Below are 11,592 nucleotides of genomic sequence, written 5' to 3' on the forward strand. Positions count from 1 at the left end.
TATATATATATATATATATATAGCTCTTCTTAAATATTACCAGATTGCACTGCAGAAAAACAGAACCAATTTAGAATTCCAGCTGTGAAAGAATACTGTACTGGACAGCCTATTAGGAATAATATCCTCTCCTGCCAGGTGGGGTTCAATTTCATACCAAGAAATAATCAGCACTTCATCTAGCTGCCCTGGGGCATAGAAAGGCTTCATGTAGTCTTCCAATCCTTTTCAGGTGTAGGAATTGGCGTGGTCCATGCTGGGTATGAGAGACGCCTAGCCCATCACCTGGGAGCACACAGTACACCATCTATCCTAGGAATTATAAATGGGAAAGTCTCCTTCTTCCATAACGCAGTTGTCCGTGAGAACCTACGGCAATTTGTAGAAAGTCTTCTTCCAGGGAACTTGGTGGAGAAAGTAAGTACCTATTGAGGAGAACATGGCTGAGAAGTAGTTTATGAGATGCTGGAATTGCTCATTGCCCTGAACTCTACCTATGGTCATCTCAGACCCGAGTTTCATTTTAAGCAGGTATTTGAGTATGTTATTAGTTAATTACTCAAACTAAGTTATTTAAATGAAATCTGTAAAAGACTGAATGAACATTGAACAGACTAAGTACGGAGACTGAAAGAATTCATTCCTGTTGATAGCCACTTTGAAGGTTTTATACTATCATAGATTTTTATACTATCATATCATATCATATATCATCCACTGTACCTAAAATTACACTGACTATTTCTAAGCAAAAAATCACATTAGATCACATTATCGATAGGATGAAGGGATTCTTTCTGACTTGTGACTTTGTTCATGTGAAGATATTTGTCTTATCGCAGTATTCAAATTAAATTATATTTGATTGTATATTTAATTATTAAATCTGTAGAAAACAACAGATTCCATTAAATTAAATAATGTTTTTGGAAATTTTTAATAGACTTTTTTTTTTCAGAGCAATTTTAAGTTTACAAAAAAATAGTATGGAAAGTAGAGAATTCCCTTATACCTTCTCTCTTCATTGCCCATAGTTTCTTCTATTAACATCTTGCATTAATCAGACATGTTTGTTAGAATTGATGACTGATATTGATACATTATTATTAGCTAAAGTCCATAATTTACATTAGGGTTCACTCTTTGTGTTATATAGTCCTGTGGGTTTTGAAATGCATATTTGGTTATATATTTAATGATCATATCTACAGAAAATGCCAGGTTCCAATAAATCAAATACCCTTTTAGGAAAATGTAAAACTTACAGTGAGGGCAACAGTATGAATGTGTTTCAGAAGGTTGAGCTGAAAAAACCAGACACAAAGAATTCATACTAGTTTATAATTTTTATAGTTAAAAAGCATTTTTTTTTTTTTTTGGTCGTATTTTAGGTTATAAGGAGCTCTGGTGGCATAGTGGCTAAGGCATTTAATTGCTAACCAGAAGGCTGGTGGTTCAAACCCACCAGCCACTCCTCAGAAGGAAGGTTGGTCAATCTGCTTCCATAGTGATAATGCCTCAGAAACCCAGGGAGGGGTCGCTATGAGTCGGGTCCGACTTGATGGCAAATAACAACAACAACAATTTTAGGTTACGAGTCAGAGGAACTGGGAAATCACTCATTTTACTTTAAATAATTTGTTTTGTAACAGTACCAAGAAAAATTGAACATATAGAAAATTTCTATCCTATTTCAACATGTACTATTCATATACTCTGTCCTGCTGGATAAGTATACACAAGGAAATATTTGTTAGAATAGGCTTGAAAGAAAATTAATAAGATCATTGTAGTTTCCTAAAATGATGATAGGTTGGCTTCCCTATAGTGAAACACCTGTTCTGTGCCAAGCACTGTGGTAAGTGTTGAGGACTTTTCAAGGAGCTCCCAGTCTAGTAGGTGATCTTCCCATCTAGTGTGTCAAGAGCCCATTCTAGAGAATTGGGAAAGGCTTCTTGGCAAAAGTGACCACTGGCTGAAATTTGCTAGGTGAGGAAAGAGAAGTAGTTAGTGACTGAATTCCACACAGACAGAGGTCTGGAGACATGAACAGCCTGCTTTGTAAAAAGTAATCATTGCTGGGCAGATGATGAGGCTGGAGGGGTCAATGGACAGCTTGCTGTGAGGACCTCAGAGGGCTCAATGCCCCTTTAAGGAGCTTGGGCCTGCAGGTGATAGAGAGCCATTTAAGGGGTTAAGCAGAGAAGTGAAGGGATCAGATTTGGATTTTATATAGATAATTCTGGAAACTGTGGCAAGGTGAATTTAAAAAAAAAAAAAAGAAATCCTCTGAAAAATGTCTAAGGAGCCCTGGTGGCACTGAGGTCAAAGTGCTTGGCTGCTAACTGAAGGGTCAAGTGGTTTGACCCACTAGCTGCTCCTCGGGATAAAGATATGGCGGTTTGCTTCTGTAAAGATTACAGCCTTGAAAGCCGTATGGGGCAATTCTGCTCTGTCCTATAGGGTTGCTATGATTCAGAATTGACTTGACAGCAGTGGGAGTTTTTTTAATGAAAAATTTCTAGATAGAAATTTAATTCATTCATGTTTTTAACTTTTTTCTATCAAGATTATTTTAGGGCATAAACACGGAAGCATGAAAGTATCCATTTACATAGCAATATATGAAATTAAGTAATATATAGATAAGGCTCAATTATAACAAGGATTACGAGGATGGCGCACAACTGGGCAGTGTTTCGTTCTGTTGTACATAGGGTCGCTATGAGTCGGAGTCGACTCGACGGCACCTAACAACAACAACAACAGCAACATAGATAAGGTAGGACCGCCTTATTTTTATTTAAACCATTTAAAAAGGGGAAGTATTGTAGTATCTTCTGCAGCTTCATAGATTAAGAGGTAGAATCTATAATTATGCAAGAGCCAATTTTGGAAGTTTAGTTTTATTTGTTTTTGTTTTTGAAATATGGCCAGTAAATGTTTCAGAAAGGATTATGATTATAGTCTTTTAAGAACTGGAACAAATGAAAATAATGAAATCAGTGTCTGTTCTTTTAAATAGCTTTAGTCAAATAAAACAAAAAGATTAGGTGTCTTCATCTTTTATATTTTGCAAAGCAGTCTTTTACATATATTTGATTTTATTATCTCCAGACTGGATTATAATACAGCTGTTAAGAAGTAAGCATTGAAACTAACATTCTGTTTTCAACTTAAGGTTACAAATAAAAATTATGTCAGATTCCTCTCTGGTTGGCAGCAAGAGAATAAACCTCATGTCCTTCTGTTTGACCAAATGCCAGTTGTGCCGCTACTATACAAGGTACTTCATGTGCTGGGGTAATGTTTTTATTTCTTTGGTGAAAAGAGTAATGTCTGGGTTGAAACTTTAGCCCGATTGTCCTTTTTACAAGTCCCACATGACTTTTTAACATGTCCCACGAGAGATTCTTGAAGACCAGAAATTTGCTTTAACCACCATACATTGAGTAGCTCTTGATGTTAGTTATTGTACTAGTACCTTCCACATACATAATACCATTTAGTCCCCAAAAGAACCCAATGATATATCCCTGTTTTATAGACCAAGGCACTTAGAGTGATCTTATAACTTACCCAAGGTCTCATGACAGTGTGGTGAAGGTGCAATCCCATTGGAGCCTGTCTGACTCCAAAATCTGCCTTCTTACTGGTTCCATGTGTTACCATTAGCATGGTGGCTATCATCTTACATGATCGGGGTATGGTGATTCCATACACACTCCATGCTTCCATTGAAGTAAGATGATTCTGCTGCTTTATCTGTGAAAAGACAAAGAAGAATTAGTTATGTTTACCTTTCTTTGTACAATTTTCATGCATGGAACCCCACAGAATTCCTAGGCTGCAGGTGTAGAAGACCAGTGTTATGAAAAAGTCACACTTGATTTGTGATTTAAACACTGTGCTGTCGGTTTCATTTTCTACCTCTGTATTATGCCCTAACAGTTGACTGCTTTTGCATACAAAGATTATTTGTCCTTTGGCTATGTGTATGTGGGTTTGAGAGGGGCTGAAGAGCTGACAAGGCAGTACAACATCAATGTCCACGCCCCCACCCTCCTGATCTTTAAAGAACACATCAACAAACCTGCTGATGTTATCCAGGTATGTGAGAGTCACCGTCTTCAAGATTTCCTTCACATTTCCATTTTGAGCCTTTACCTAATAAAACAGCAAAACTGAACAAAACAGGGGGGGGAAGGAGAAATTAGTTATTAATTTCTTCCTTTAGATATATAAAATTTTTAAATGAGGTTATTTTTGACTTGGTACTGACTTGGTACTGTTTTTCTTAAGAAGTAAATGTAAAACAATAATAAAAAGAAAGAAAAAACCTTAAACTAATTCAAAGAATGAAGATATAGGTGAATGTTTACCTGATGTTAGGGTGCAGAAGGATTAAGAAAAATCTTACTAGAAAATCTTAATAATTTTACTATAACTTTTAAATGTATGTGTAAATATTTTAAAACTTAAAGTTAACAAACAGGAAATATAAAATAGATTGATATTTTTAATTCCTGAAGAGCTTGTAATCAAGAAGATCAACACAAAAGCTTCTTGAGAAAAATAGGCTAGGGATATGAATAAAATTCTAAGAACAGGTTCAGATGACTGGTGAGCATTTTTTAAAATGAAATTTCACTGATACGAGAAATGAAATTTAACATTTTTTTCACCCATCAAATTGACAAAGATTTGCAAAGTAGAAATAATATCTAGAGTGTCATGAAACAGGTGCTCTTTTACCCTGCTGGTGGAAGTAAGCTTTCAGAAAAACGATTTGGTGATAATGTATCAAGTGCCTACATTCATTCATTGAGACAGTCCCCCTAAGTACTTGGTATGTGCCAAGCAGTGAACAAAATTGACAGAATTCCCTGTCCCCTCAGTCTAGTGGAGAAGACAGATGGCATACCAGACTCTCCCGTGGTAATGTGAATACAGTGGTAGGTGCTAAGAAGAAAAACAAAGTAGGAAAGAGCAATGTGGAGTATTGGTGGGAAGGGTGGCAATTTTAAGATAGAATTGCCAAGAAGAGCCTCTTTAAGATGACACTTAAGCAGAGATCTGAGGGAGGCGGTTATGTTTTTAATCTATCCTAAGGGAATAGGAACTCAGATATACATTCAAAGATGTTATTCATAGTAGCCAAAATTGGGAAATAAGTGGAATTATGCAGCAGTAGAATAAATATTGGTATAGCCCAAACATAATATTATATAAACCCACTGCCATTGGCTCAATTCCAGTTCATAATGATCCCCATCAGGGTTCCAAGGCTGTAAATCTTTCCAGAAGTAGATTTTTTAATATCATCTTTTAAAATATCAGCAAGGATAATTGGACTCTCCATCTCTTACAGGAGACTAGAATGAGAAGTTCTATATTTTATTCATTCAACAAGTATTTTGTTGCCTGCCTACTATGTAGCAAATACAGAGAGGGCTCTGACATCCAGAGTTACAAGACCCACAGCCTTGGCACACAAACAAAAGGGTACTAATATGTATCATGAACTAAGTCAATGGGGCTTTCTCCATAGTCTTGCAATAAAGAACATTTATGTTTACATTTGATCATTGTATTTATTAGACATTTGCAAATTAAGACAGATAAAACTCTTTGGGTTTCCATGAACTGAAGCAGCTGAGGTGAGGAAACCAGCTAGCAGATTCCCATCCACTGCGCTGGGTGCCTCACTTAGAGGCAGGGTGAGCCCAGAGCACCATGGGAACATAAATGAAGTGTTCCTAAGATTACGGAAATCAAGAAGGATGTTGTATGCGGCAGAACCAGAGACATGGAAAGTGAATCATAACGAAAGAAGAACAGGCTTAAGAAGAAAGTAGTAAGTTGGACATAATGAATTAGAGGTACTTAACTGTGGTTAAGGCATTGGGTTGCTAACCCAAAGGTATTGGCAATTCAAACCCACCAGCTGCTGCTCTAGAGGAAGATGAGGCAATCTACTTCCATAAGAATTTACAGCCTTGAAAACTCTATGGGGGTCGCTATGAGTCTGAATCGACTCAGTGGCAGTGAGTTTATAGGAAATCTTAAGGAGCTTTGGTGATGCAGTGGTTAAAGCATTAGGCTGCTAACCAAATTGTTGGTAGTTCAAATCTACCAGCTGCTTCTCAGGAGAAAGATGGGATGGTCTGCTTCTGTAAGATTTACAGCCTTAGAAACCCTATGGGGCAATTCTACTTTGTTCCATAAGGTTCCTGTGAGTTGGAACCAACTCAGTGGCAGTAAGAGGTATAAGAAATCTTAGGAGTCCTGGTGGCTTAGTGATTAAACACTTGGCTTCTAACCAAAAGGTTAGCCATTGGAACCCACCAGCCATTCTGTGGGAGAAAGAGGTAGCAGTCTGCTTCCATAAAAGATTTTCAACCTTGGAAACGCTACAGGGCAGTTCTGTTCCCTCCTATAGGAGGGTTGCTGTGAGTTGGAATCTACTCAGTGGCAGTGGGTATAGAAGACCTATAGGGAAATGTCCATCAGGCAATTGGGTATAGGACTCTAGATCTTAGGAAAGACATACAGGCTGAGGCTGGAGATTTGTGGGTTGTAAGTGAATGGTTAAGTGTTTAAAGTTAGGGGTGAGTTAGGCGAGTTAGGGGTGAGATCTCCCAGCATAATATGTAAAGTATGGAGAGAGGGGGGCCAAGGGCAAAGCTCTGGACAGCTACCAGCAAATAAAAAGAGGGGATGCATCATGGAGACCGAGAAAAAATCAAAAAGAGAATCAGGAAGAAAACAAGTAGCCGTGACAATAGATATCAGAGAAGATCATCTTAAGTCTGTGGTCAACTATGAAGACTTCTGAAATTGCTTTTTTTTTTTTTTTTATTTTAGCATAAGATTGTAGTAAAAATGCTAAGTATCAAAACTTCCTACTACACATCACCTCTTGGGCGACACAGGCAAGGTCTTAGAATTCTAACAGGAGCTATCATCAAGTTGGTTTTGACTCACAGAGACCCCTTGTGTATCAGGATGGAACTGCACTCCATAGGGTTTTCCAATGGTTGATTTTCTAAATTGCTTTTTAGTAATAGCTTATCCTCCTGAGCATTGCATTTATTTATCCCCTAGGGACAATTGCAAATCAAATACATTTACAGAATTACTGGCACGAATAGATGCTTTGTTAGCCTTCTCTTTATAGATTGAAAAATGTCCACTTAACGTAAACCAAGTTCTCCCAATGGCAAATGGCTTAGTGTAACTCTAGTAACACCAGTTGTTGGTTCCTGTAGCTCTGGTTAATTTGCTTTCATTGCTATATAGTATTTATGACCACACTATAATTTATTTATTCATTTTCCTGTTGACGGACAGTTTGGGGCTTTTAGGAGCAGCGTTGCCATAATCATATGTATCCTAGTATACCCAAGCATGAGTTTCTCTAAGGGCAGCAAAGAATTTTCAAAATCTGGTTCACAGATCCCTGAGGGACTCCCAAAGACCTTTCCTTGTCTTCTTCATCCCTAAGCACTCACAGTAAAAGCAAACAGAAACAAAACAACACTAATTTCGCTTTAAAATATCCTTGCTGAAGCATTAAAAATTACTAGTGTAAATTTTGACCCTCGTGTGCATGTCTTGTTAATAGTTTCAGTGTTGTGTGAAGAAATGGGAGTATGGGTGAAGCACTTCTGCATAGCACAGAACAAAGGTGGGCACAGTACAAAGATGGTCTCGAGGACAGATGTGTGATTATTTAAAATGGAATTAAAAAAAAAATTATTGTGATATGGGTGAAAGTTTACAGAGCAAATTCATTTTCCATACAACAGTTCGTACACATTTTGTCTTATGACATTGACTGTAATTTCCCACAGTGCAACAGCTCCCCTCCCACTTCCTCCCCATAGTTGCCTCTTCCCTATATCCTTCCCTCCCATGCACTCCTGTCCCCCAAGTTGTCTCCCTGTGCATACATAGCCCTTCTATTCACCCATGATTGATCTCTCTAAGGAGTGTATCTACCTAATATAAATGTTCAGCTTATATGCCTGTCATTTGTTTGGCTGGAAGCCCCAGGAGTGGGTTCAGTTCCAGACCTGAAGCGCAGCTAGGGGCTATAGTCTCAGGCGTTTCAGCAGGCTCTGTCAGACCAGGAAACTTTTTTTTTTTTTTTTTTTTAAATGATTTTGAGTTTTGTTCCACATTGTTCTCCCACTCTGTCCAGGATCTCCTACACAAAGCCCCCTTGAAGTGGAATATTTTTACTTGAAAGAATACCTGACAGACACACTGTGATTATTCAGACTTGGGAATTTGGCAGACATTTTCTCAAAAATAAATAGACTAAGCTTAGCACTTTAAGGAAAACCACTGATGGTATTTGTTGTCAGTGATAAAATTGAGGCTTCCAAGAAAATTAGAATTTTTGAAAATTCCCATCAGCCATCATGAGCTTGATAGCGTCACGAAACTTTGTGATGAGCAGTGTGATGTGATTTAAAAAAAAAAAAAAGTAAAATGAGGTGTGTTGACCTATGGAAGATCAGTGGACCAGTATTTTCCAAAAGAGCAATGTGTGTGATGTTACAGATTCACACATGAGTTAAAGATCTGTTCGGAGCACAAAATGATCAATGGATTTTAATGTAACAAAGTATGAAAAGTTCATTGATATGTTTCATACTCCACCTAGCAACCAACCTGTAAGAAACTACCACTTGTCAAGTTTTGGTGTAGTATAGTAACCCATAGTTATCTGAAAAACTGTTAAAATACTATATGTCAATAGATAAAACCCATATAAAGAAAAGTTCTGTGGGATCTTCAGTAATTTTAAGAGTGTAAGTTGTTCTCAGACCAAAAAGTGAGAACTACTGTTCCAGGGTATGATTAGTTGTAAGATTCCTGGATCCTAGAATATGCACTTCTCCAGCTTTGCTAGATAATGTGTTTTCCAAAGTGATGGTACCAATTTACATTTCTGCCCAGTTCTACACTGAGGGAATAAATAATGATAGCTCATTGTGATTCTGCTTTGTATTTCCTTCAGTTGCTTGGAGGCTGAGCTTTTTTCATTTGTGTATGAACCTTTTCAGTTTCTTTTATGAAGTGCCAGTCTTTTACCTTTTTTTTCTTTCCTGTTGAATTGTCTTTTTGTTATTGTTTGTAGGAGTTATTTATATGTTCTAGATCCTACTCTTTTTTTTTAACCCACTTCTACTCTTTTATTGTCTATATATGTGTCAAATAACTTCACTCATACTGTGACTTGTTTTTTCACTCTTTTTATGCTAACATGTCCCCCTCCCCTTTTTAAAAATTATTTATTGAAGTATAAAACACATGTAGAAAAGTGCACAGATCAGAAATGTGGAGCTCAGTGAATCACTATAGAATGAATGCACACACTTTACCATCTGGTCGGGTCAAGTTCTAAAATATCATCAGCATTTCGGTAGGCCCCTTCTCTTTCCCTCCAAGCCACTTCTCCTTCCCAAGGGTAAGCACTGTCCTGTTTCCTAACACCATAGATTAGTTTTTCCTATTTTGGAATTTTATACAGATGAATAATACAGTGTATATATATCTCTGTCTCTGACTTCTGCCAACATTGTGTCTGAAACACTCATCCATATCATTATGTTGAGTTTTAGTTAGTTATTTCTTGTTACCAAAAATTGCATGGTATGAATAAAGCACAATTTGTTTGTCCATTTTGTTGTTCATGAATATTTGGGTTTTTCCAGTTTTGGGTTATTTGAATAATGATGCTCTGAATATATTCTTATATTTACTTTCTTTTTTATTAAAATAAGTTCATAATTTTCATATATTCATGTCAGTATTTTCCTTTATGATTGGTTCTTGTTTGTTTACTGTTTAAGATATCCTTTCCTACTCCCAAGTCATGAATATATTCTTCTCATGTTGTTGTTGTTATGTGCCGTCTCATCAGACCCGACTCATAATGACCCCTCCTTGGGTTTCTGAGGCAGTATCACTATGGAAGTAGATTGCCCCATCTTCCTTCCAAGGAGTGGCCTGGTGGGTTTGAACCACCAGCCTTCTGGTTAGCAGTCAAGTGCCTTAGGCACTACGCTACCAGACCTCCTATTCTTCTCACAGAGCTTCTAGAAGTTTTATGGGTTTTTCATTTTTCAATTAGCTGTTTTAAATCAGATGGAAATAGTCTTGGTACCTGAAAGAGCAAATCTTCTTACTTTGTTTTTTGGCTTTGGGTTTTTTAATCTTCAAAAACATCTTGGTTGTTCTTGGTCTTTTGAACTTTTTGTATACATTCTAAATTCTGTCAGTTCCACCAAAACAAACAAATCTGTTGGGATTTTGTTGGGTTTGTATTGATTCTTTAAATCAGTTTGTAGAAGATAGACATATTTATCAAATTACGACTTCCAACCTATGAATGTAGTATCTCTTGTTTCATTTGTTTAGGTGTTCTGCAATGTTTCTTACAAAGGTTTTACGGTTATATCTGTGGAGATCATATATGTATCTTTCTTTTCGGAGTTTATTTCTAGGTACCTTAAATTTTTTATACTGTTGAATTGTATCTTTTTAATTACATTTTCTGTTTGCTAGTTTTAAGTAATACAGTTGATTTGTAAATACTAACTTTGTATTCCACAAACTTGCTAAACTCATTTTTTTGTTTAGATAATTTATCTGTACCTTTTTTTGGATTTGCTAAGTACACAATCATATCACATGAGAGTAATAACAATCCTTTTCCAATCCTTATACTTTTCTTTCTTTCTTACCTTACTGCTCATGAGGACCTGCAGTGTGATGATGTGGAACAGAAGTAGTGATTCAGGAGTGGGGGACATCCTTGTTCTTCTTTTTAATAATGTTTTATCGTGTTTTTGGTAAAGGTTTACACAGCAATTTAGGTTCCCATTCAACAATTTCTACACAAATTGGTCAGTAACATTGGTTACATTCTTCAGTGCATTGAACATTTTCATTATTTCTGTTCTAATTGTTTCATTTTCATTAATCTAGTTTCCCTGCCTCCTTATAGACTTATCTTTGTTTTAAAGTAATTGTTGAGAGTTTGGTCTCATATGGGTGATATTTTAAGGAGCACAGGTTATACTCACAGGTGATACTCATTATTTTGTGAGTGTATCTATTGTTTCGCTACAAGGGGACCTTGGGTTAGTTTCAGCTAAAAGTTTGAAGAATATCTCAAGATAATAGTCTTGAGAAGTTCTCTAGTCTCTATCAGTCGAATAAGTCTGTTTTTGCAGGGGGTTGGGTTGTTCTTTAGGAGCCGTCTTTGTTCTTGATCTCAAAGGAGAAGGCTTTGCACATTTCTTCAATAAGTATGATGTTTCAGGTTTTCTGTATATGCCCTTTATCACATTAAGGACATTTCCTTGTATTCCATGTTGACTAAGCATTTCATAAAATGCTTTTTCCACAGTCATTGACATTATTTTTGATTTTTCTTCTTTAATCTTCTTTAATGTGCCAAATCATGTTAATTGATTTTCTAATGTTAAATCTAACTTGCATTCATGAGATAAAACTAATGAGATCATAATTTTAGTTATCCTTTTGATATATTGCTGAATTTAGTTTGCTAAC

The 11,592-nt window shown here is 36.5% G+C and overlaps 1 protein-coding gene across 1 annotated transcript in view; it reads left to right on the plus strand.

The window, feature by feature from the left end:
* The window catches only part of DNAJC16 (DnaJ heat shock protein family (Hsp40) member C16), a 58,192-nt gene that overhangs the window by 27,764 nt on the left and 18,836 nt on the right, over positions 1–11,592 (plus strand). The window contains exons 4-6 of the mRNA XM_007950761.2: positions 233–417; positions 3,182–3,286; positions 3,952–4,110. Coding sequence (XP_007948952.1) covers positions 233–417; positions 3,182–3,286; positions 3,952–4,110 — 449 coding nt within the window. The remainder of the gene's footprint in view (positions 1–232; positions 418–3,181; positions 3,287–3,951; positions 4,111–11,592) is intronic.

Source organism: Orycteropus afer, unplaced genomic scaffold (genome assembly GCF_000298275.1).
Source record: "Orycteropus afer afer isolate SDZICR_OR568_19922 unplaced genomic scaffold, OryAfe1.0 scaffold00288, whole genome shotgun sequence".
Classification (NCBI taxonomy): domain Eukaryota; kingdom Metazoa; phylum Chordata; class Mammalia; order Tubulidentata; family Orycteropodidae; genus Orycteropus; species Orycteropus afer.